This window comes from Notothenia coriiceps, unplaced genomic scaffold (genome assembly GCF_000735185.1).
Source record: "Notothenia coriiceps isolate Sejong01 unplaced genomic scaffold, NC01 NC01_scaffold00037244, whole genome shotgun sequence".
Taxonomy (NCBI): Eukaryota; Metazoa; Chordata; class Actinopteri; order Perciformes; family Nototheniidae; genus Notothenia; species Notothenia coriiceps.
The window spans coordinates 5,501,934-5,528,290 of NW_011369945.1; the positions used below are offsets into that span (position 1 = coordinate 5,501,934).

The 26,357-nt window shown below is 39.1% G+C and overlaps 1 protein-coding gene across 1 annotated transcript in view; it reads right to left on the reverse strand.

Moving 5' to 3' along the window:
- Positions 1-492: 492 nt before the first annotated feature.
- glra4a (glycine receptor, alpha 4a) overlaps positions 493-26,357 on the reverse strand; it is a 41,507-nt gene continuing 15,642 nt past the window's right edge. The window contains exons 3-11 of the mRNA XM_010794180.1: positions 19,042-19,172; positions 17,492-17,559; positions 14,715-14,938; positions 12,644-12,726; positions 8,835-8,972; positions 7,892-8,106; positions 6,157-6,306; positions 3,594-3,704; positions 493-1,370 (exon numbers count right to left, since the gene is read on the reverse strand). Of these exons, the coding sequence (XP_010792482.1) occupies positions 1,071-1,370; positions 3,594-3,704; positions 6,157-6,306; positions 7,892-8,106; positions 8,835-8,972; positions 12,644-12,726; positions 14,715-14,938; positions 17,492-17,559; positions 19,042-19,172 (1,420 nt within the window). The 3' untranslated portion in view covers positions 493-1,070. The remainder of the gene's footprint in view (positions 1,371-3,593; positions 3,705-6,156; positions 6,307-7,891; positions 8,107-8,834; positions 8,973-12,643; positions 12,727-14,714; positions 14,939-17,491; positions 17,560-19,041; positions 19,173-26,357) is intronic.

Below are 26,357 nucleotides of genomic sequence, written 5' to 3' on the forward strand. Positions count from 1 at the left end.
CCTGCATTTCCACACCTTCAAAGTCACTCCTGAGACTGGGAAAGAAATAGCAGCTCCACAATTTGTCCAGATTCTTCCCAGATTTGAATCGAAGTGTAACGGCTAACAATTAGAGCCATGATAACAAAGCTTTACAGAGACCCAGGACTACTGATGGTGACTGATTGCTTATTTTGCATAATGAAAAATATACAATTTGCATTATTGTAGCGTTTGATTTCCACTTTGGGTTAAAGTGTTTTCCTTACCTCTTGGGATTTTGAGCTGATGGAGTCTATTAAAGGACTGAAATAGAAAAGTAATTGTATGTGATGCAGTTATTCTGTGACTGTATTTCAGAACCCCTGCATCAATTTTCAGAGTAATCATTCGGATCTTCAGCTTAAAGAGAAAACAAATCATTTCTGTTTCCTGGCAGAATAACAATTTATTTCAATTTAGACAAAAGGAAATACATATTTGTGCTTTGTGCAGTTTAATGAACAGCTTTTGTTAATATACACTTTATACACTGTATATATTTATATATATATATATAATCTTAATTGTATTATCATCGCTTATTGAATATGAATAAATCCCAAAGACCCATTCCTCCCCCCGCACCAATTCCTAACCACAAGATATTCTAAAGGTATAAAAAAATCCCTTTTTAATCTTTTTCAAATTTTCAAAAACATTCAAAGATACGCATTGCAAAATTCAAGTCAGTATATCTCATTCAGCCAGGATCAACATCAGGTCTCATCATCTCCTACAAAGGTCATGAACCCACAAGTACCAGCAGTGATTTGTCTCTGTTGTAATGCGGATGAATCAAACCAAGACAGGAACGCGAGAATCACAAACGACACCAGTCTGAATCCACGCAGCTTAACTTTGTCTTTCCGCTTAATCACTCTTCTTCTGAGATCCTGAAAACACACCTGAGCACAACGTTTTTTTTAGCAATGGTTTTAAGAAGCAGGGATGCCTCTTTACACATTTCCTCATTGTAATGTAGATCTGACAGGCAGTTTTGGTTCAGAGAAAGAAAGAAAATGTAATAACTGGGGTCGGCAGAGAGCGTTCTACAAATTTGCATGGATGTCCTCGTGTCGCAGCACTTTATAGGTGATCCAGTAGAAGATGTTGAATATGAGGAAGCTCAAGGGAAACACGGCTCTGGATATGGTGTCAATGCGCTTGGCCCGGTCCACAAAACGCTTGTGAAGTACCTCGCCATCGTAGACGGTGACTGGAGGGGGAGGGGGCGGCGGTGGGGGGGTGAACACAGTCTCCACAGCGTTGCCATCCTTGTTCTGCAGGCAGTGACCCATTCCATAACCCCGGAAGTAATAACCACGGCTGTCCCTCACCAGTTCCTCCTCCTGTGTAGTCAAGCATAGGGAAAACAGATTGGCCTCTGACTGTGGACAACAATTCCCCAAAAAAAATTCACAAAAGTAAATTCTTTGCTAAATTAAAAACAGATAATGACTTTAAAATGTTAGGATCATGTATAAACTAAGCATGTTAGTCTATGTAAATGCTGCCAGGAAATAAAGGCACCATTTAAGAAATGGGTCAAAACAATTGTTTCTAATGCAACAAGTGGTTTGGAGAGTTGTGGTGAGAAAAGTGTGTCGTTCAAAGACCTTCTGGGTTTTTCAAACATATTATACTAATACGTGAGAGGCACAAACTAACCCTAGCCTTGGATGAACTCTCTTCCCACCAGGCTTTCAGAAGTTGAAATTACACGAAGAGGGACATCCGAGGGCATAATCATTAGAAGGAAGAAAGAAAATGTTTTTTACGGGAGTTAATCAAGAAATTCACCCCTCTCTCTTCTTTCAGGCTCCTTTCAAAGTTGATAGAATGATAGACCTTTCAAAATGCCTATTAATAAAAAGTCATGACCTCAACCTCTCCAAAAAAACTTGCACTTGGCTCTATGTTTGATGAATGGCAGGGCATTTTTTATTTTTTTTTTAAAGAGAGAATATTAATAGACATGCAGCTTAACTCTGACAGCCCTCTGACACTTTGAGAGATTCACTTTAGCAGGGGAAAGGCAAGATGTGGGATCTAAATTGGATTATTAGAAGTCAGTGTGAAGTGCCCCAAAAACTCTGATCCCTGTGTCCTTCCCTCTTCTGTGTCTCTCTCACTGACCCCGGCGGTTCTCTGGTTCTCGGCTGAACTTCACATCTCGGTGCCGGACGGACTTGGCAGTGAGACACTACCAGCACCTGTCAAAAGACCAATGCTACTTATGTATTTCACACTTGTCTCCACCTGTCTGGTCTTGCACAATGTATTCATTTTTTACTTTAAAAAACTTCCCAGACTTCTGAACCCTGCCAACTGCCCTTTACCCCGCACCTTCACTTAGCTAAAGACTTAGTAGTTTACTTCCTATCCTGTAAGCTCCTCCTCCTAGTTGAATGCTCGTGATTCATTTCAGAGTTTAAAACTATCTGTTGCACCACTGACAAAGTGCACCACCAAACAGAGGGGTAGAGAGTTGTGGCCCTTATAGCTTAATTATCCCTCCTACTCCTTTCTAAACGATACAGTACATCATGTGCTAAAGTCTAATGGTGCGTTTCTCTAAAGATAATAGGTGCTCATCGTCTGTGCTCCCAGCAGCAGCTTCACACTTTGTGATTTGTTGGCACAAGATCAGCTGAGAGTGATTATTCTCTACAGAGCACAAAGTGTTTTTAAGTTACTGTGGAGGTGGTTGTTTACAGAGTGCTCATTCACAATGCAATCACTTTATTATGAATTGTAAAAGTAATCGCTATAGCATTTGAAGAAAAAAACCTTTTTCTTTGCCATGTATACCACTGTCATGTCTGTGTGGTTTGTATATATCGAATTAGATAAGCATAAAGACGGCTAGAAAAACCGCTAACCTGTGCCTATCCAAATGTTACAAAGATAGTTATGTTTTTTAACTTCAGTTTTGGAAAATAACGATATGTTGTTGAACTTTAGAGGTGCTGGTAGGGGAATATTGTTTTCTCTTGACAGAACCCGGCTATCTCTTACTTCAGTTTCTAGCATTTATGCTAAGCTAACCGGCTAGCCAGTTGCTGGATGTATATTCATATTTATCGCACAAGAGTGTATCAATGTGTTATCTTAATACTGCAGGGAGGTGTGGAAATATATTTCCCAAATGTAATTCTTGGTGAATTGCTGTTTTAAAAAAGTTAATCAAGTAAATTATTTAAATGAAAACAGTAATAAAAGCCAACATTCTTGGGGATTGTCCTGAAAAAAAAGCAGATTACAAGTTTGAAATGAAAAAACAAGGGAAGAGGAAGGAATGCATGACTTTAAATTTGAGTTAAAAACCGGTTAAACATTGGAAAGGAATTAAGGGCAAGAAGTTAGTAGTGTTTGTATTAAGGGGCAGAAGGTCATAAATGGAGGGCTTGGAGGTGAGATCAGCACGAAGCGGGTTAGGATGTAGGAGAACATTTCAGGATATATTCAGGTCTGAAGTGAAAGTTGAATGACACAATCAATTTGGAGGACTGGGGGCATGAAATAATATGCGGTTTGAAGGTCTTGGGTTGACATGGGGTTTAATTTTTTACCCTGGCACAGGCGCTGCAGTGCTGATTCAGGTTCCTGTAGGTTGAGCCGTTACCTGGGAGGTCACTCACTTTCCGCAACGACTCAACACTCCCATGCTGACTGGCAAACATCTCCATTGGAAAGCAAGGTAGACAAATTGAAGCAAGAGTTATTGCTCCTTATTTCACCTTTTAGTTTTGAAACAATAGTTTTGAAACAAGAGTTTTCTCCTGTAAGATAAATCGTTGAATTATAATCAGTTTTGGACATGGGCCTTCACATTTAGCTGGGAACAAGAAGTCCCCCTGCTTCATTTAAATGGAAAACCTACCTGTGCCATGCCAAAAATAAAGTAATTAAAGATGCAAACATCACATTCAAACAACAAACTCAAGCAGGCCCTCTCAGCTTTTAATTAAAGAGGGGCTGTGAGTGTGATAATACAGGACATTATCTGCGGCTGTTCGACTGGGGAACTGGCTTTGAAGACGAATAAAGAATCCTCAAGGTGACAGTTCAAGTTATTTCTGTAAAGACTATAAATGGAAGCTCTATTTTTCCGATTTTGTTATTTCAAAGGCTTTATATTGTGGCTTAGAGAGATGACCAAAGATGCCAAACACAAAGCTGAATGTGCATTGATTGAACCTGGTTAGTCTGGGATTTGTACACTCCATCAGATTCCCAAACTCCCTCTCTTACAACACACCGGCTCATGTGTCAATACCCCTCAAATGGATAGTTTGCGACCTCAAAGTCCTGAGTGGGAGTAATTGTGCATCTGATGTGGAGCATAGAAGTATTTTCCCCTACAGAGAGTCATTTTCTCTCTCGTGTATCGATGCATGAGGGCAGACTGCCCGTAAGTCTGCTGGAGTCTTCTTCCTCGTCTACAGGGAACTTTGCCATGAGTCTGGGGAGCTGCCCAGCCAGTGAGCTGTTTAATGGGATTCTCAAGATGTCTCTTCTGTTCCTCTTGAGACAAACATTTCTGTGTCAAACTAGGTCTCTCACTTCTCTGTGCTAGTGCTTATATTTGTCAACTGACACGCTGATGGCTTTGATGATTGTCAATATATGGATCAAATTGAGGAAACGCATTATGTTTGGCTGAAAGGGATGTTTAAAGTGACACAGTGACTATATGTACCTAGTAAGATTTCTGTTTTTATTTTTATTTTAACGTGATGACCTCCCTCCAACATGGCAACCAAAACATTATTCTTACATTAGTTTGATTAATACATTTATTTAACAGGTGCCATGAACAGCCCAAACCAATAAGCTGTAAAGCCTATTTACGTCTATGGTCCCTGGGCAGGTAGATATGAAAAACAATACAGTACATTACAATTGAATAAAAGCAATACTGTTTACATAATTAACAAACTACATATATACTTATTTTTCAAGGTACATTTTTTAAGAGCTTTAGTGCATGCCTTAAGTACAAATTAATAATTTGAAGAGTTATAGTATTTAAAGAAATGCCAGTATCTAAAGAAAGTGGTTAGTGCTCACTTTCTTGTCATATAAACTAATTAAAGCAGATATTATTGTATTACACATGGGCAGTGGAATAGTGTCAGACTGACAACAGGTCTAAAGATGTTGCGTGTGAATGCAGGGTTAGTGTTTTACTCTGGCATGTGGTTGATGTGATAGGCTGATGCTTTTGAATGTAGTGACGGAGAGAAAGAGAAAAGATCAACAAGACTTTTCTCAGGTCAGTGCTCACTATGGAAACGAGCTGAACAGAAATGAGCCGATCTGCCTCATGAAATATGACAGCCAGCTGTAGCGTGCTGATGTTGTCACTTCCTGAATATACTGCATCCCACAATAACAAGAGGCATAAGTCAATGTTATAGAGGCTGACAGGGAGTGTGTGTGTGTGTGTGTGTGTGCATACGTTCTCCTCATGCTTTCTTGTATAGAATCTGCCACAATGTGAGTGTGTTTAAGTGTGTGTCTAAGCAGAGTTGGATGAAGTAAAAGGGGTACACATTGTAGAAAAACTGGATATAACTCAAAGTTATACTTTACATTTAAAATCTTGTTTAAGTTACCTATGAGCTAATACCAAAAGTACAAATAAATGATTACGCACAGCGGCCACTTTCAGCATAATGTAATTGATTGGACTCGAAGTATTGATTATTTTTTGTTGTGATCATGTTGCAGCTGGTAAAGAAGTAGCTTTTTAAAAACTATATTTACTGACAGGTAGCTTGGGAATTTTACAAAGGGGTCAATAAAGTACATGATCATTTATAAGAAAATAATGATACTTTGATCTGTTTTAAATTATTGTAATATAATATCTGTAGTTAAATAAAAAGGACAACATTCCCCTTTGATTAGCAGGGGGGTAGTATAAAGCAGCAGGCAATGGAAAATCTTAAGTAAAGTAAAAATTGATACATTACTTGAGTAAATGCACTTAGTTACTGTCCGTCACTGTGTGTAAGCATGCTTTAGTCTGTCTTTGTGCTCAACATGCTTACTTTTATAGAATCTGCCACAATGTGTGTGTGTGTTTGATCATGCTTAAGCTTTTGTGTGTGTGTGATATACACTTACTATTCTTTGCTGCCGCTGCCTTTTCCTCAGCCTGATGAACTCCTTGTGTTGCCTTGAAACAAAGTTAACTGCTGCGTACTCCAGAAGGGCAGCAAACACAAACAGGAGGCACACCGCCATCCAAATATCAATGGCCTTCACATAGGACACCTGGGGAACACACAAGGTCACACAGTCATCAACAGCCAATCAATGAGGCTATAACGGATAATCCATGGCTTCTTCACAATCTACCCATTCCTTAGCTTAGGCACGTAATGACATACATCTTTGGGGAGGGTCTATATGTGTAATGAGTCTGTGGGATGGGGGCAGTTGACACATAGCCATGAGACAGGTCACAGCTCGAGACTTGAGGGGAGCCCCGTCCGGTCATGAGAGTTGAGATGTCACAGCCAATCAGCAATGCCCACTGAGCAACGTATTGTGTGGAAACTTCACACAATTGAGCAGCAGTTTTCTCACTTACAGTGAAAGTGGAGAGGAAGACCCCGGCCTAATGACAAGTCAGAAGGGATAAACTCCGGGAACATCTCAGCTGTGTTTTAATCAATACTTCCACTACATCTAAATGTCATACTTGAACTGTCACAAAAGATATATATTTAAAATATATATACATTTGATTTTTGTTCAGAAGTCATCACTTTGGGTATTTATACAATATATAAAATAATGGAAAGTACAATTATTTATATTGCACTGTTTTATTTAATAATAATAATCTCGTTGTTTTTTTATATTTAATTGAAGCCCTTTCTTCTATTGTTACACTTAAAAAACACATTTTATTTTTCACATTTTAGGCAGTTTTGGTAATCACTATTACATACCTACATTAGGACTTTATTGTCCGGTTTTAAAAAGTAATTGGAAAAGTAATCAAATGAAATAACTTGCATTAATGCAATTATTTAAATTGTTACATTGCTTACATTTAAACAGGATAACTTGTGATCTGAAACCTATTATAACCTTTCTAACGCTGTTGGTAATGTAGACAAGCAGGAAGTGCTGCTGCTATGCTTTCTGCTCTGATATTGAATGTGAGTTCAACTGATGGCCAGTCCTCGATCATCAAGGAAATCTATTGTTGTTATTCATTTTTAGCCAATCAGGAAAAAGTGTTCACCTCCCTGCTGATCTAATATAGCCTGTCTTTCCCCTGACCTTCTCCCCGGGGATCTGGGAGTCCTTCACGTCGTTCACGTGCTAGCGTCCTCAGCCCACCTGGCACTTGTTTATCTGATCCCTCATAAATCTCTTGCCTTGTCCAAAATTAGAAATTGCCTCGTGCACAGTCAGCATTTCATGACTTTACGCGCTCTCATAGCAGATCCTCTTTTTCCAAAGCTCCTTCCAAATGCCTAATTTACCAAACTCATGTAGATGCAACCAGTTTACCATTCGCAATCCTCAGTAATCCATTGTCTGTCTGTCACTTGTTTCATGGAGGATTTGGATCGGGCTTGTCAGGAATTACCAGTAGTAAATGGTGACGTCATTTCTAAATCAAGTATCACTTCTTGGGGGATGTTTTTAGCGGTGAGCAAGAAATGCCTTGAATACCACATCATAATCTTTTAAAACTGTAATTAATTAAAATAAAACAATATTCACAGCCTCAACGCTAATTCATACCCATCATGGGGCACCTTGGTTCTTCCTGTCCAGTTTGCAGCAATGTCACCTTCTACTGTATTAGTAACAAACCATCATATATCTTCAGACTCACCTTGGGCAGAGAGGCTCTCGAACCGGAGCTCTGCGTGGTCATCGTCAGTACGGTGGTGATGCCCAGACCCACTCGAGCAGGTGCAGCGTCCATGTTTATCCAGAAAGACACCCATGAGAGGATGACGATGAGGAGGGAGGGGATGTACATCTGGATCAAGTAGTAGCCCATTTGACGCTCCAGGTGGAACTTCACCTCAATGCAGGTGAATTTACCTGAAGATGCATGACATTGTACATTCAACTGTTTAAAGAGAAGTTGTGCATTACTCTGTTCATCCATTTCTCTTTACAATTCACACTTGAAAGGATAAAGGCACTTGCAAATGAAAAAACAATGTAGATGCATAATTAAGATATTGAATAAAGATAAGTTTTGGTTAAAGAGGACATGTGTTGTTCATTTCCATGTTCAATATTGGATTTTGTGATTCTATGATAACATGTTTTTGGCAAGAACATGCTTTAACGTTCAAAAAACACATTACTCTTCTCATTTGATCAGTCTTTATATACATATACGGTTTAAACCGCTCTGTTTTGGCACCTGTCTCTTTAACCCACTATCCTCCTGTAAAAACGCATTCTGCTCTGATTCGCTTGTGAGAAAATCCTGGCGAAGCTTTGTGTAATAGTTCTAAAGCTCTGGATATACTCAGATAAGGGGCGGTATATCCTGCATGTGACATATAGGAAGAGGAGCCAAATCTGAATGGCTTGTTGAATCTATTTTGGACTGAGGCAGCCCACATGTTCTTATTTAACAGCAAGCACTGAAAAGAAAATGTCCCCTTTTCTTAACCCGACAGCAAGAAACAGTTAAATCACCATGCATACCCAACTTCTTCAACATGCCTCAGCATACAAAATAAGCCCCAGCACTTCATTTCAATTTGTGTTTCCAGCTTAGTTTCTCAACACTGTATACGGAGTGTATTATATACCTGTGTTGTAGGACTTAGTGCAGTAGCCCAAATCCATCTCCTCTTTTAGCACAAACTGGGGGAGGGTGAGATCGTCAGCCACCTGAACGGGGTTTTCAGACAGCCACTCAAAGATTAAGTCATTCATGGTGTAACCAACTGTGAAAAGAGTACAGAGGAGATGGAGAAGTTATTTTCAACGAGGGAAAGACATTTCGTTTTTCTTTCACTAAAGCTCAGATATACATTTGATATGGTATGAATTCCCCTTTTGTTATTATTTCCATGGATATTGCACATTAAAGACCAATTCTGGCATACCTTGGTGATACATTTTTCAACATTACTTCGAAGAGGAGAGAATGGGATGCTCTTCATCATTTAGACAGTCTCTTATATACCAGATTTTAGACATGACACATCTTTATATTACCGCCTAAATGTTACAGCTCAGATTCCAATAATATTTTAGGAAGTGATGCATTTTACTTGCAGCTGCAGGTCATCAATCTCAACATTGTATTGATATTTCAGCAACGGTTCTACAGTACAAGTACACATTCAAATTAAGCTTTATATGTGTTTGCTGACCATGAACAGGAAATGCATCTCACACAACGAATAACATTTCATATTGCTGTATTGTCAGCATCGGACAATTTATGTTTTGTCCTGTATATTTCAAGGTATTGCACAGTACCAAGTGCACTACTGCATTTGCTGGTAAATATTCTTGCTCCTCATCCTCTTCTTCCTTTTACAAAATCACACTTTTCACCACACCACAACTAGCACAACCCTGCCATTGGCTAATGAGACCCAGAGAGAAAGAGAGAATGAACTTTTGAAGATTGTGGTGATATAATGTCGCTTTTGCCCATCTGTCCAGCTACCAGCTAGCCTCTGCCATCACGTTTGTCACAGTAAAGGTCACCCAGCACAGATCCAGTCATGTTGTTGTGGTTGCTTGAAGGTTACAGAGTAAAGGGGGACATGAGGAGCATATCTGCTTGTGACAGTGATGTTGTATACTGAGCTGATGAGTGCATGTTGAACTGGTGATGTTCAAACTGGAAATATAATGGCATTTAATGTTTTTATTTTTGCAAGTTGAATACACAGTTTAGGAAACCACTCAGAATAAGACGATAATTATTTAGCTTCCACACACGGTTGCTTTTTTCCAGAGTTGCTCTCCTCCTTCTCACAGCTACCTTATTATTATTAAAAATGCATGCCACATGCAACAACAACGCAGCATTTCTTGTTCATCTGAATAATACCGATGTCCACTGGGACCCTTAGGGCTGTGAAACCAAGGCATCAATTATTCAAGATGTTATACTGCCAACACGCCTGGAAAAACCACACTTATCACAGGTTCACTGTCATTTACACATTCTGCACAATTAGAGAAGTAAATAACCCTGCTTTTCTAAGATGATGAAAAGCTATTTTGTTGGCTTCCGGCTACAGCTAAGAGGCGTCAAATTTAATTGGCATTTTAGGTTCAATACAATGAAAGTCATGAGGTATAATGTCTGGAATATCTCAGCAGGGCAGACTAATGACTGTTAGTAACATGCCATTTTTCTTTTCATGGTAAAAAGCTGTTCACCTAATGAAAGCCACTGCAGTCACGGTGATGCTTCACATAGTACGGTTTGCTTTTTACTTATGGTGTAAGTTACAAAGTGTATTTATGCTTATTGGACGCTAATGGCTCAGGGCAAAGCGAAGTGGTAAAGGCTGCATATATGAGCCTTTGATGTGTCGTATAAATAGACTCAACAATTCAATTCTGCCTTATTCTCTCCTTATAAGCCCGTGGCATCAAAGGCCAGAAAAGAAGATTGGCCTTGGCTCTCTTAAACCCCAAAGATGACTCTCCTCTTTTCATTTTTTTTTTTCAATCACGCGCCTCTCTCGCGCTTTCTCATTTTTCCACAGCTCCAGTTGTGGCAGTAAAACCTATAATGTCGTCTTAACACTGAGCTCTAGCCAAGGTGATCACACCCTTGGGTGGTGTACCGGCGCTTGTCAACACAAGGCCAAGTGTCCTCACCAAGCCTTTAATCAGGAATGATTACGCCTCCTTTAATGGCAGTGTGATGTGATACACCCAGCACACACACGGCGGCTCCAGCACACATTTGTCACAATTCGTCTCCCTTACTTTCCTAAAGGGTCAAATGTATTTATATTTTTGTTTTTATGCTGGCTGACGTACGTTGTGCGTTACATTTATTTGATTTTTTATCAGTTTGTCGCTGTGTTAATTTGCAGAAATAAATCATGCTGCCTCCTGCACAAAGAGGGGCTAACTAGTTCCTTACAAACCAATAACTCTTGTTCCTCGTTGAATCAGATAAGGACCTAGGTAGAGATACCAGTATTCAGCTTGACTTATTTATTTGTGAGATGCTTCTGAAAAGGTGCAGTGACTTCATGGTACGAGTGCTCCTTCTGTTTCCTCCTTTTTGCTACAAGTTCTTTTGTCCCTATGACTGGAATGTAGGTCACCTCTAGTCACAGCGGCTGGGTCACATATAATAAAAGGGACACAAAATTGAAGTTTTATTATTTATATCCTGGAAATTGGTTTCATGAGGGCAGATGCTATCTCCGCTAAAGGCAAGGGAAGACTGAAAGGGAAGATAATTATTCTTCCCCCACATTTTATCACTGTAATAACATTTTATAAGGTTTCAAATGCCTTTTTGTACATTTCTTCAACAGCTGAGTTTTAATAAATGTGCTGTAAATATGAACAAGAATGGTAAACAGAGGACTTTTTAAAGCCACCTATTTTGCAACACGTGTCAAACGTTGCACTCTCTGCTGTTTACAACGAAAACAATGAGAAATATGTTTTATGTTCAGAGTGCCATTGAAGAGCGACCCAGCTGCATATAATATGGGAATTTTGTGTACGTGAAAAATGTCCAGATGTATACTTGATAATCAAGAGCTGCTAAGAGTCGTGAAATCGCCCCAAAATGCACTGCAACTCTTCAGAAGCCTGCAAGGATGACTGTTGGATAAAATGAGGGCGAATGTTTTTAAGATACAGTAAAAATCTATTTAATCATTTTAATTTGCAATAAAACAAAGGAATGAATACATTTAGTTGAAGAGGTTCTGTTGATTTACATTTTGGGTAAACAATTTTCATTCAACGGTCGCTTGGACTGTCAAGACCAATACAGTCATGTGATGCAGAGACTCAACATCATTGTTCATTTAGTAGGCAGTACGCAGAACATACTGTACAGTACGTTTATATTCATTTCAGTCTGTCTCTGGCTTGCTCAAAGTTTAAAGCTGACTTCTGACAAAATGTGAACCTCTCAACATTATGTTTTACCCTTAAACTTCAAATAAGAGAAAAGCCTGTGTTTGCTGTGGACTGCCAACAACAACACTGATAGATAAGCGTCTAGTGCTTTTACATGGTGGGGGAAACTCTCAACAATTGATGTGCTCATCTCGCAATGTAATGTAGTGTGAAATACACCTTGGTGTTAGAAGTCATGCTGCGTTATGTAGGAAATAAACTAGTTAGCCAGACATCTTTGCATCTTAGATTGCTGCAGATAAACCTGCAAAGTTTAATCGATTCACTATTTATTCTGAATCTTTGTTTTTTGAGAACAAATGAGATGTAATAAGATAACAGGGAACCTTCACATGGACATTTATATTCATGATACAGTTCCCATCTCTTGAAATATAGCAAGATGGCTGGGAAAAGGTAAAAATCAGGAAGAAGGTGGAAAACAAAAAGGTGTCTGAGACGAGAGGAAGAGGAAATAAAGAAGAAAACTCACAGCTTTCAAGCTGCATTGTACAGGTCTGAATGTCCATTGGGAAATTCTTCAAGTCCATAGGGCAGGACAGGACTAGAGTCAGTCTGAGATAGAAAAAACAGATTGGAAGAGAAAAGAGGAGCAAACGGGGATGTCAAAAGGCAGGAAAAGGAAAAGACACAAGGTAAAAAGATGGGTTAACATATTACAGTGAAGTAAATCAGTGCCACGCTGTTTTTGTTTTTAAAATAGGAGTAATGCGTTTGTGTATAATTCAAAAAGAGTAGAATGGGAAACATATTGAGTTGCTCTACCATTTGATTCCTGGCAGCACCAATGTAATGGCAAAGTAATTGGCGTAGGCATCCCGACATTTATATGTTGTGGTGTTGATGCATTAAGCCTTCAAAAAATCCTGAGAGAACAGAGAGTGGGATCTATTTAGGAGTCTGTTCGGGGGGGAAACTGTGTAATTACCTGCTGTAATGCATCGCCCAGAGGCGAGACAAGAGCTGCGAGCAGTATACACAAAGGCACCCATTTGCTACTGTGTTATGATGACACAATATCCTTCACCAGCTCAAGAACAAACTACAAATACCCAAGTGATTCATTATCCTAGCACTGGATTAATTGTGTCATGGATTTAATCCACACAAAGATGTTTGATCCACAATTACCAAACATAGTTGGTAACCGAATCTAGAGCATGCAGTAAATCAGTGGAATGAGGTTGTTATTATCTGTGTTTGCAACAGGATTCATGTATTATGTCTTGATCCCAAAGCAAGAGAGATATAATAAGTTCTGTTAACTCAAAATAAAATAATGTATTAGCTTTGAAAATTATAAGAAATCTTATTTTTTGTTGTTATCAACATAACAACCCCTTCAGACCCGGAAGGAAATGATTATAATTATTATTGTTCTTTAAATCATTTCGTAGAGTAATGTAGTTAAGAGTTATTGGGAAGTTGGAAATGGCTGATGATTGTATAACGTTATTTATTCATGTTGGACAATCAATATCAGGTCAAACTTTTTTCATAATATGGTAATATTAAGATTTGGCATGATTTAGTAATACTAAATACATTTTTATTTTTACCACATTCTCATCTCATTGAATATGGAAAACAATGTTAACACATTTAAAAAAATCTGCTCTTCTGCCTCTCTTTCCTCTGTTCTCCTGACAGCTCAATGTCGAGCTCTCCTTCAATAATCTTTTTATCCAAATATTTACGGCCCCTGGTCCAAGGAAAGAAAGATTTGGGAGTGTCAGGAGGATTAAAAAAACAAAACAAGAAAAGCACTCACAAGGGGGCTTCCATAGAGGTGTTAAATTGCTGATCTTATCAACTAAATTATCAGTCTAGACATAAAACAATAGGTTACACTTGATTTCATCCTTGAAAAGTGCAAATACTAAGGATGCTCAACCAATTGTTTGCACATTTGTATTTCCTAGTGTTGGTTTGGTTACATTTCCAATATTAATCAGTTTAAAGTTGCAATATTATAATTACTGGACATACAAGCAGGAACTACAAAGGTGAGATTTCCTCCCACAGTATGTTATGGTCTCTTTAAGCCAATTGTAAAAAATGACAGTCATTTAACAAACAGACTTTGAGGTCACACACTTGCCACTTCACATTTACATCTCCTGTATCCATGCCTTCACCCGTTCAGCATTTCGTTGACCTGCGGAAGGTGCAGTGGGGCTTCTGTGATTGGCAATTCAATTGTTGAAATAATTCTGGTCGCGTACGAGTGGGATTTGCACTACTTTCCTCACTTTATTTGACAGAAATTATCCCAAAAAGAGCCCTCGAAAATAACACAAACCGATTTTATTCCTACTTTAGTCACTAGTTTCATGTCTTATACATTAAAATGCAGACATATTTAAAAGCTTAGCAGTATTTGTAATAGTGGCTTCAAAGCAGGTTTACACAAATGTTAATTGAACATTTCCCCCGGAGCCTTTCTGAGTAAAACAATCATATGTATACCTAAGCAGTTAGATGAATGATGGATATGCAGTTTTTGACACTTCATACAGCAGCTACATCTTATCTTTAGTTACCTAATGCTGTACAGAACGCTGCCATCTTGGAAAATCCGTAGAAGCTTGTTATCAGTAGTGACCTCGTGGAAATTGGCTCCTTTCTCGTTTGCAAAGAATAAATCAGGTTTCCAGATAGAGTCCAACATGGATGGATCCAGATCCAGGGAGTCGTCTGGGTATTCGCTGTACGCCAGACGAGGGTCGTTCCAATTTTGCCGTAGAAATACATTAAGCCTGTAATCCTGTGGAAGAACGTATACCATCAGTGATGTTGCAGTACACACAGACAGCTTAGAGGTGGATCTTTCTGTACATTTCCGATGTTCTGTTACTGCTCAAGATTGAAGTCCTTTCTATCTGAGCATACATTTAAGATGACTGAAGCTGTTAAACTCAAAGATAAAACCATGATGGAACTTTGAAAATCCCCCTTACTACGATGGAATATCACCTTTAAGTCTAAATATACAAAAAATGTGAATTGATATAATTCATACAATACAGAAATACACTCTGACATTGCAGCACCATGATAAGGTATGCTGTGCACAATGAAAAGTTATTATAGGAAGATTTGAAACAAACTAATGTTTTTCAAGATTTTTTATTTTAGATTCTAATAAAGTGAGGATGTACTTCAAAACGCAGATACAAAAATGTTTACATATCTCCCGAGGACATTGACTGGTGTAAGCACTAGAGTTATGGCAGATGATTCATATTTGTAGTGTAACCCTCAGTGGTTCAGAATAATAAAGGCATTACTCTCTTTGAAAAGCCCACGCATGAACATATTCATAACTGATTGAATGATGATGTACTGTTTGTTGGAGCATTGCATCCACGAGCTGCTGGTGAGCAGAGGGTTGGCAATGCAAGCAATGTGAGGGACGAGTGCAGAACACAATCAGCCCTGCCCGCAGCCAGCATACATGAGTAATTAAATTAGAATTCTAATCTCTGCAATTAATTCAGAATTCATCTTTGGGCTTTGCACATCGTTTCCTCTCTTGCTCGTTCACTTCATTGCTCAGAATAAAAAGCATGCTTCACCAGCGCGTGCATTGACATCATTAGAGTTGTCGTTCTGTGGGCTGTCCTGCTGGAGGTCTGACCCTCTGGGCCTCCCTCAGACGCCCTTAAACAGTTCTCTACTGTATTGTGCTGACCCAGCAGCCATAACGCTGTAAATGCAGACTGGAGGACAGCCTTTTTCTCCCTGAACCCCTCGTCCTCTCTCCCATACCCCCTTTCATCCATTTGATCAATTTTTCATTTTAATTGCGGATTGGACAGTTCATTATCTGCATGTCAGTGACCCATTGGTCTCTGAAGGTTGCACTGTTATGCTCCAGGAAACACAGATATGAGAGAATGGCTTCAGCACTGAGTGGATTAGCAAAGAGGTTGGAAAGAAATAGGAGGTGCTAAATACAGTTAAATAAGTACAAACCATTATCCCTTCTTTTAGAAGAAAACACATTTGTCCATCTAACATATGTTAAGCAGGGGTAGACATTAAGGGTAGACATTAAGGGGATAGTACAATTCCACTGGCCCTCCGGGCAGGTGGAATTGTATTATCACTGGCCCCACCATTGTAACCACTGGCCCGGAGCATTCGTCCAAAAAAAAATCGACTTATAATGAAGAAAATTAACACATTTGTTTCAATAGTAATTTATGCTAACTACATTACTACTTGTACTACAACATTTGAATCATCAGTTCTTCCTCATTTCCTCAATTGTTCATATTTGGTTTATTAAAATAATGATATTGTGGTCATTGTTAAAAAATGTCAGCTATTATTATGAGTATTATTATTAGTATAATGCGCTTTCTGCCGTCATTAGGAGTTAGAAATGTAATGGCTATGTAATAGATTAGATTAGAACCTTCATTATCCTAAACTGCTGGGACATTTCCCTAAAGCCAATACCTTTATATTGTCTACTCTTCACTTACTTGTCAGCATAGGTCGGCATTGATGTAAAGAGCCGACAGAAGACCTTGTTTATATTGGCATCATATTGAGAGGTGCAGTGACGCGTCCTAAAACCAGGAAGTAAGCTGCTGGTTCCCTCGACAAAAAGCAATGGGATTTCTCCACAGGGTTTTGGAAAATAGTTGGAAATAAGGTCTGTGGAAAACAAACCTGTTTGATAAATGCAGGTTTTGTTCAGCCGGATAATCTCCACATGTCTACCCTACTTTTATAATTTTCGAATCATAAATCTAATCGATAGATTATAAAAGGGTTTTAGGACGCGTCACTGCACCACTCGAAGCCAACTCCATCGATCAAGCTGGCTGAAACGTTCTCTCCCTCTTCTTCTCATGCTCCCTGTCACTCTCCTTTAACTCCTCCGGTGACTTTCTTTTATTTGAAGATTGTTTTTTGCCCGGCGCTTGGCCGGCTGGTATTAAAAACATTTTGGCGAATGGTTAAGTGGCGCGATAGTCTGTAGTGAAGGAGCGCGCTCCCGCTCACGGGAGCCTGCTCGCGCTGCGCTCCGCAGCAAACAGCTGTTTGCTTTTCACCCAACAACCAACCGACTCACAAAACGCTATGTTGTAGCGTTAATAAACGAAACAATTTTACTAAATTGCAAGTCAAAATACCAATACCACAGGACAATTCTTTTTTTTAAAGCAATATTTTTAGTGGCCCGAGCGGGCAAGTGGAAAGTACGTTATGCTGTCCCGGGGTGTCTAAATAGTGCTTCCGGGCCAGCGGGCCATTTATAATGTCGAGCCCTGTTAAGCATTTGAAATCTCTATGGTTTTCTTACCATTGTAGTTTCTGTGATGGACCCAAAGCTGTTGATGAAGATATTACAGGTGACATTCACAGCTGGGCCTGGGGAAACAAAGAACAAGACTGAATGTATACAAGTTTTCCATCAGAGGGGATTCATGAGATTATAAAATTACCTTTTATATTTTACATCTCCTTTTTGCTTCATTGTTATTTTCATCCTAAGCAGTCATTTTGGCTGAAAATGTTGCCGTTGAAGAGCCTGTTCATCAAATGTACCACTTTGTTCAAGCATTTTTTGAAAGGTAATTACATCCAAAATAAATCTCTGACATTAACTGAAACCAAAATTTCAAGAAGATGATTCATTCTTAAATGACAGATAACTTTTGCATTTGTTCAAATTAAGGTTGTAGAGATCCATCTTCCTGCATTCTGATAAAATCATTAGTTTACAACACTGACATTACGTTATTGAAATAAAATGATTATGCTACTCATTTACCAGATTTGACCAAAACAAACTTTTCCCTACTAAAGTGCTTTCATGGCCAGAACACAGATTTTCCTTCTGTGAGGTCCTCCTTCCCAGTAGGGCACTTAGGGAGAGATGTTAGTATAATATGCTGCGTGAGGTAGAAGGGACAGGTGCGTGCTGGAGCTCTGAGACGATGGGAAGTCAGTTTTTGTCGTTTGGCTCATTGGTTTTGCCTGCTCATCAACAGTCAGCAGTTGGAGCAGCACCTGTGACAGCTCATGCAGGCGATGAAGATACTTTGTTATCCTTGGCGCACAATTGCTTTTAAAATGTTCAATTGTCAAAAATCATACCGCTCCTTGGTCGTAAGTTCAGCTGAAATCGCATTTAATCATGATTCTTTTTATCAATAAATCAAGTCAAATTGTGTTTTGGATATATTGTTTTCATCATGTTTAATGTGCAACAACTAATAAGCTATCCAAGCTTCAACCTATGCAAAGCAAAACTAAGAAGCACCATCAGGAAACTGAAATATAGTTTTTAATTCCCTTCTGGTTTGTAATGTTTCTAAAAAAGACACAGGCAGTTCAGTTGATTTTATCCCAATGTCAGACTTTAAAATCCCCTAACACTTGTGCTAGTACAAAAAAGTAGCAATTCCTTTACTGGTTTAAAAAACATTACCAGTAAACATGCTTCAGGCAGCAATTATATTTCCTTCAGAACATAATTGGGAGACAGGGTTGCAGGGTGCTTGTGCTGCGTAGTATAATATATTATGTCTCTTAATTAAGCCAACATCAAACAACAAAGTATCTAATTAACAGTTTGTGGTGACGGCCAGCAGTTAGGTTGAAAAGTTCTGTGTAAAATCCAAACATGCTGAAAATGTGGACAAGCTGATGCAATATTTATGTCCTGGAAAGCTAGAAATCTTAGAAAAATATAAACCTTTCTGACAAAAAAGTATACAGCACATCCACAGGAGAATGGTCAGATGTTGAGATTTTGAAGCCCAGATCCACTGGCCTTTTTTTCTTCTAGTGCTTGTGGTGCTATGGATTTGATTTTCCTCAGGGCTACTGTGAGGGCATGTTCTCTACCTTTGAAGTTGGGTCTGATGCGGGCATCATATCCTGATGTTCTCCCCATGAGCTTGTCCAGGAAGTCAGAAGGCGACAGCTGTGGTCCTGCCCTGCTGGGGGGCTTTATCTCCTCCTTACAGGAGCTCAGTCTGACCCAGGGAGAGAGAGAGAGTGAGAAAAATAAGAAGACAAAGAAAAGGGAGAAGATTTGAGAAACAGCAGTGGGTTGTGCGTATATATGAGAGGTACCAGTGGGGGGGTGGGGCGGTGGTAAAAAAACAATGAGAATCCAACAGAGTGAGGAGCCAACAGCAATAACCAAGTCAGTCATCAGCAAAAAATACCCAACGGTGGGTGAGGGAATGAGTGTGAAAAATGACGATGGATGGCTTGCCTCGGCTGGCAACAAAAATATTACCTATTTCACATCATGTCTGACACTTATTGGTTGTTAGGCCCTAACTACAGAGAAGCAAAAGAGAAGCAGAGGTAAACTTGTCTGTCTCCTGTGCTTCCCACGGCTCGTGGCTTAGCTGGCGTAAGGCCTGACAGATTGATGACTCAATTGTAATGCTCTGAATGTCACACCGGAGGGAGGAAGGAGTTGATACAAGCTCCAGTGAGGCTCAGGAGCCACTGCAAGGGATAATCAACAGGCCACAGTGAAGGTAAAGAGGGGAAGTGAGACAGAAGGAAGACTGGGGCAACGAGAAAAATGTTCTATAAGGTTTATAATGAATGTGATTCCTCACCAGCCCCTGCTGTAGCACAGCTGATTGCACCACATGCTTTTGATACAATTGTTAACAGTTCACGATCTGTCATGATCTGTAGCTCCCCAGTACAGATGGTTGGTTCAGTCCCCTCTGAGGCACAGATTTGCTGGTGCCCTGTGCTCTTACAGTACGAGTGTGTAGCCAATGATCCACCAAATTCTACAGCCTCGGGGACTTTAAGGAGGGTATTTTTGGGACGTCAAGCAGCAGCTTTTATTTAACTCTTTAGTGCAACATTTCACTTATTCATAATTTACAATTTCAACGTTTATAGGGATGTTGAGCCTGCTGCACAGCTGACATCAACCAGCTTAATAATAATAATACATGGGATTTTTATAGCGCTTTTCTGAATGCTCAAAGACATTTTACATAAAATCAGTGTGATACCTGAGTATGATAAGCATGTACTGTACCATGTTTACGTACTATACAAATAAAATGTAACTGCCATACATCCCAAAAGTTATCATCGCTGAAGGCACATCTACTGTATGGCCAACCAATATCAAAAGCATCGAGCACTTTGTTGATTTTCCCAGAGGAGCAGAGCACATATCTGGTCCTTTCTAACATTATAAAGCTCAACTCTCATCGGTCCCCTGACTCCACTCCACAGCTTCCAGCCAAAGTCCACTAGTTGTACAGTGTATTGGTCCTCCTTTCATGCCCCTCTCTCTCTTCCACTCACACAGTAACACACTCAAACAGGTACACAGGGAGATGGATTGATGCTCAGGCTCTTACGCTCTCAGTAAGCCATTGATAACAAACTGGCTGTCTTGAGGTTAGGTTTTTTTGACGGATCAACACAAAACAGTAAAACATCTTGTTTGGTCTCAAGTGTGATTTTCTCTGACATGCAGTCACAAGCTCTCAGGGAAAAATGATTGTGACCATAAACTGTGTAGTTTTGAAGATATATTAATAGAAAAGAACAGGTCTGTAGCACAACAAAGATTCGAGCAAAGATTTGCGAACGCATCAGCACAGCCTGCTGATGACTGAGCTGCATTATGACATTTATGGTGTCAAAATCATAAAGGGAGTTCACTTTAGTCAAATCATCATTCTTACAAATGCATGCATAGCAAGTCTAACCCATAAGGCAAGGTTCATATCTATTATGTACTACATTCATGAGTCAGTGCTTGAAGTCAAAACTATTCATCAAAGCATCCACTGCCGGTGAAATGCAGCCTTGGTCTGTGGAGCCGTCTGTATGAGTAATTCCTTGTTGATGCAAATTCACAGTGATGAAACAACAGTATGATATTCCTCAGCTGTAGAAATACAAAACCTATGCGCTCTTGATACTGATTCAGTATCAACACAAGCATATGGGATGCTCATCCACTTGAGCCTTAGGTACAGTTTCACTCTCCAAAGGCTCTTACTTTGAGGTTGAGGGCTTTTGTGTTATGAAAACACGTTTTTATGAGGACCCACCAAACCATATGAATGGACTCATATCAGTGACAGGCCTTTTATTAAAATACTTTCAACCACACCATGCTTCATGGTAACACATTGGGAACACAAGCATATAGAATGCATTTACATGATCAGATATGGTCCTAACATGTAATACATTTCCATTGAGGCCTTCTTTTATTGTTTTGAAGTCACAACTGTTCTTGGGTCCAATGACAACATTCTTTACCTTTGAAGCGTTTTTTTGGTGTTAAATAATGAACAAAACGTATATGTTTAATTTCTTAAACATGTGGAAAAAAAGACACACATTTAGGAACATTTTTGCAAAATTATCCCATTTATCGTTGGGATGGTTCCAGAAGTGTCTGAAATATTTTCTTCTCATTTTTTGAACTTAAAGAACAACAAAAAATCATGCAGATGCCATTCAGAGTGTGATCATAGTTTCTGTGAACTCAGCTCTACAGCTGAACTATTCACCCTGCATTGTGGGAGGGGCTGTGGACTTCTGCTTTCCCTCAGGCCTTACATCACCTCTCGATCAGTCGCCATGCATTTTTAATTGGACTCCTCACTATGTGTGAGGTGTCATCAATGCTTCAACGTCAGCTATCTTATAACCCTGAATATGTGAAAGAAGAAACCACCTCAATCAAAATACTTATTATCTCAAGATTTACGTACCAACTCAACTGTTAGAAATAAAACAGAGGTTGTTAAAAAAAATCTGCTTTTTTGGTAGACAAAATACTATGGATCTTATCCAAATGTATTTTTATGTTAGGTCTTTTGAGGTTAGTATTCTGTATAACCGTCATTTTGAAATTCATATCTTGAGTTTCTAGTGACTTTAAAACTACAAGTGTAACTGCAAGTGGTTCCTCAACCCTTCAAAGCTAAAGTATGTGGTTCTTTGTCTGAGTGATTCAATTATTAAGATGCTCTTTGCTGACATTTAATGAGCCTGACCTTTTACTTCCCCCTACTTCCCTTTTCATTTTAGCATTTTGTGCCAGACTGCTGTCGAGAATACGGAACAAGCCTTCCTTTCTTTCATCCCACTATGGAGCACGTTTTGGATGTCACTTTTGTTAATGAGTAACTTTATTTGGCTTTGACAGCAAAGATGAGTCAATGCTGAAATACGATTGCATACTGTACACACAGTTACAAATGCTAGAAAAACAGAGATGGTTATGTATATGTTTAATTCAAACAGCTGTTCTGAAACGATTTAGTCTTCTGTGAAATGTCAGGATGCCGGCTAAAACTACTGTAGTGTTTTCTCCTTAGGACAGGCCTAAATAGACATTAAACAAAATGGTTTTAATCTTGGCACACTTTGCGGGTGTAATCAGGCACATTTCTATTCTGGACGCAGTTTGTATGGCAGTTGTTCGTCATCCTGTGCTCACATACACTAAAACATGTGCACTCTACAGCTATGAGAGTGAAACACTGTTATGACACACCTGTCAGGACTCTGCTGTCAGCAAATCAACCACGGGAAGCCACTGTATGAGCAACTCATCTGAAAAGCTACCCTGCATTTGATTACCGTTCCACCCCACCTGGCTTTAGGCAAACATTTCAGTCAGCCATTTATTTTAATCAAAGTATGTGTACACATGACCAATGGTTCAGGCAAACACTGTGTTGGCAATTTCGGCAAACATGGATGCATGACCATGGTTGCTTCATTTTTTAAATGTCTCCTCACAGAAAACAATCTCCTACATCAACAGCCAGTTTTGGTCCAAAGCCATTGTGAGAAATATCGTTTATAATTATAAGGTGTTAATTAAGCATGAGCAATTTGGAAATATAATTGCGATTATTTTGCCTGATATTGCAATTGTGAAATCATTCATGAATTTATCATTTCTGAGTTATTCACATTTTCATTGAAAACATATTAAAATCTTCTTATTTTTAAAAGGATATTTAATGAAGATTTCTTAATTCTTTTGAACATTATTTAAAAATGAATCTCTGCAGCACCTTATTACTTAATTCATAGTGGTATTTTGACACTAATTTAGCCTTTAAGAAGTTTGAAACCTCCTTGAATTAAAATTATACACCGCTCCATATGTTGCAAATTCGACACAATTACTTTTTACAATGTTAATCCATAATAGTTGGCTAGAGAGAACTAATCAGGGGCTGATAGACACTACAGCATATTATATTCAGCCCAAACCTTTAGTGCCAGACAAGAACAACACATTTCTGGCCAGCAACATAAAGAAAACACACATTTCTGTGATTGTTTTGAGTGGTGGTATTGGTTTTAAACTATGGGGTGTTTGTAGAATCGTCCAATATAAAGATGCTTCCTGCTGTTATTGGCCTGTTGCAGCTTGTTTGAGATGCATGTTCAGATCCAGTTATGACATAAAGATGCAAAAAGGGTAAATGGATCATTTTACCAATTTATCATTAATAAAATCCTGCCAATAAGCTCAGGCAAAGAATGAGAAGCAGCATAACTGCTACCCATTTCCAGCGTACTGCATCATTTAGTTACAGGGAATATATAACCATACACAGTTAAAGAAAGGAAGCTGGAGCTGTCATTCTGTATACATTACACATGGCTCAAATGTATGAGGACATACATGGACTGGGTTGAGTGGGTGGGGAGGCGGGGTCAGTGAGACACCATCATTTATTTGAATCTACAAAATTCACTGCTTCCGTTTTCAATCATCTCACAACATAAAGCCATGGTACGGTGCTTGCCTTTTTTAGATGAAGATTCAAGACTTGTTTTTAGTTAGAAACAAAAATAAGCATTTTGTCTGTTGGTTATTATCTCGTTCTGTTTAACCTCATCGAGCCTCTGATTGCGATCAAACCAATGAAAATGATCTCTAATTAGATGGGATGGGATTTTGCCCATGGAGTGAAACAATATGATTTTTAATTGCTTTTTTCATTAAAAAGCTGGTGATCAGAAAAGCAGATCTTATCGCAGAATGGCTGTTCTGTGGTTTTCTACAAGGAATCCCTCAGGGATATGAGGCCCATTAGACATCCATGCATGAACCTACTAACTTTTTATTCCCATTAGCATAATGGGAAACAGAACAAAACTGCTCTTGCCGCATGTTGAAACACATTTCCGTAATTTCCTACTTCTCCAATTGCCCTTGACATCCACTTGAGCCTTAGGTACAGTTTCACTCTCCAAAGGCTCTTACTTTGAGGTTGAGGGCTTTTGTGTTATGAACACACGTTTTTATCAGGACCCACCAAACCATATGAATGGACTCATATCAGTGACAGGCCTTTTATTAAAATACATTCAACCACACCATGCTTCATGGTAACACATTGACATGTCATTTTTCTGTCTTCAAATGATCCATGCTACCCTTCTTCACATCTGATTGCCTATGGCTACTTTTCTTCCCTTTTTGATCAATAGGCTCATTGGGAAATGGGATTTGAAGCACATTGCAATTCACCCTTGCATTACATTACATTACATGTTGCTTGTTAGACGCTTTTATCCAAAGCGACTTACATACTCAATACTGTGGGCAAATCCCCACAGGAGCAATTTGGGGTGAAGTGTCTCAGGGACACAACGACATGCTGACTGCAGTGGGGTTTGAACCTGTGCTCCCCTTATCCCAACACCAACGCACTAGTCCACTACGCCTCCTTGCACATCTATCTTCAATGACATGACCACCACCACTCCTGCACAGTGACACCTCCATGCATGGAAACATATAAACAGAGCTTCCTACAGTAGAAACCTTCTCAAGGAGCTTGGAAAGCATCAAATAGAGAAATCACATCTGGATGTTGATAGAGTAACGGATCACAAGTTGAGGCTGAATGGGAATGAGGATGAAAACATACTTAAACCCAAAGGGATGCAGTGAGAAGGTGAAACGTTGAGAGAAATTAAATAAGGAATCTCTTAATGTATGTCAAGAAAAAGTCAGAGTTCAGTAGGACCGAGGTGAAACGATGTGCAGATGAATTATTCAGTACAGAGGTCTACTTTCCAAGGCAGATTCCTCTAAATTGTTTCATGGTTTATGATGTCATGGGAGAAGCCTACAGGGCATACATGCATATTCAATCTACGGTAGATAAAATATTAGATGGATGTATTTGAAATGACAATTGAATTTCAAACATATTTGCATATGACCTCTATCTGTAGAGCGATATCTGTGATTATGCAGGAGTTTGAGCAAAAGACTGTTAATGTACTGATCACAGTTACAAAAGGACAACGGGCTACATTCTGTTCTAATGCTTTTACTAAAGGATAGGGTTAACAATGCAAACAAAAAGCCATGAAACTGCTGCAGTTGTTTAGCTAACGTAACTCAATAAAAACAATTCCCAGGGCCGTTTCATATGGCACCAGTATGATATGTGTAATCGATTGAAAATAAATCACTGCAGCCCCATATTCAATGTAATGAGGCAACATGTCGACCAGTGTAACGATGTGGCTCATTAATATGTTTTTAATAGTTCCTGGAAAACATTGGAGGTCTATGGTACAGAGCAATGCTACTTTAGGCTTTGACCTACTGATATGTTGGATCAATGTTTGATTACTTTGGTCTTTTCACGGTCTCTGTTATATGTTCAAGTGAAAATAAAAGATGCATGTAAAATATTGTGTAGTAAATTGCTTCAGGAACCTTGTCACTATTTTTACACACCTCCGTTTATGTGTGGATCAAAGGGTTAGACATCTAAAAGCAGAGAAGAACAAAGATAGTTGGTGGTTTAAGATATCTCAAATAGCGGCCAAGGACTTATTCCCATTGGATAGTTTACTTGGCTTGATTTAGATACCATCCCTGTCTTTGAACTTTTTCAGATATCTTTGATCTTTTGTTTTGTAGTAAAGCATAATTAGTTCAGCCATGAGCCAATGCTTATGGTAGACTCTTTTGTTTTATTCTCTCTATGCAATCACCAGGGTTAAATGATTAAGATTAAAACATGCTAACGCTGAGAAAATCGCAACTCTCTGCCATTACTCATGCGTTCTAATTTGTAATGCAATCTTTAATGATGTGGGAGTGAGGCTTGACATCTCTGGAGTGCCCAGCAGAAATGATGTTTCTAGGCTTGTGG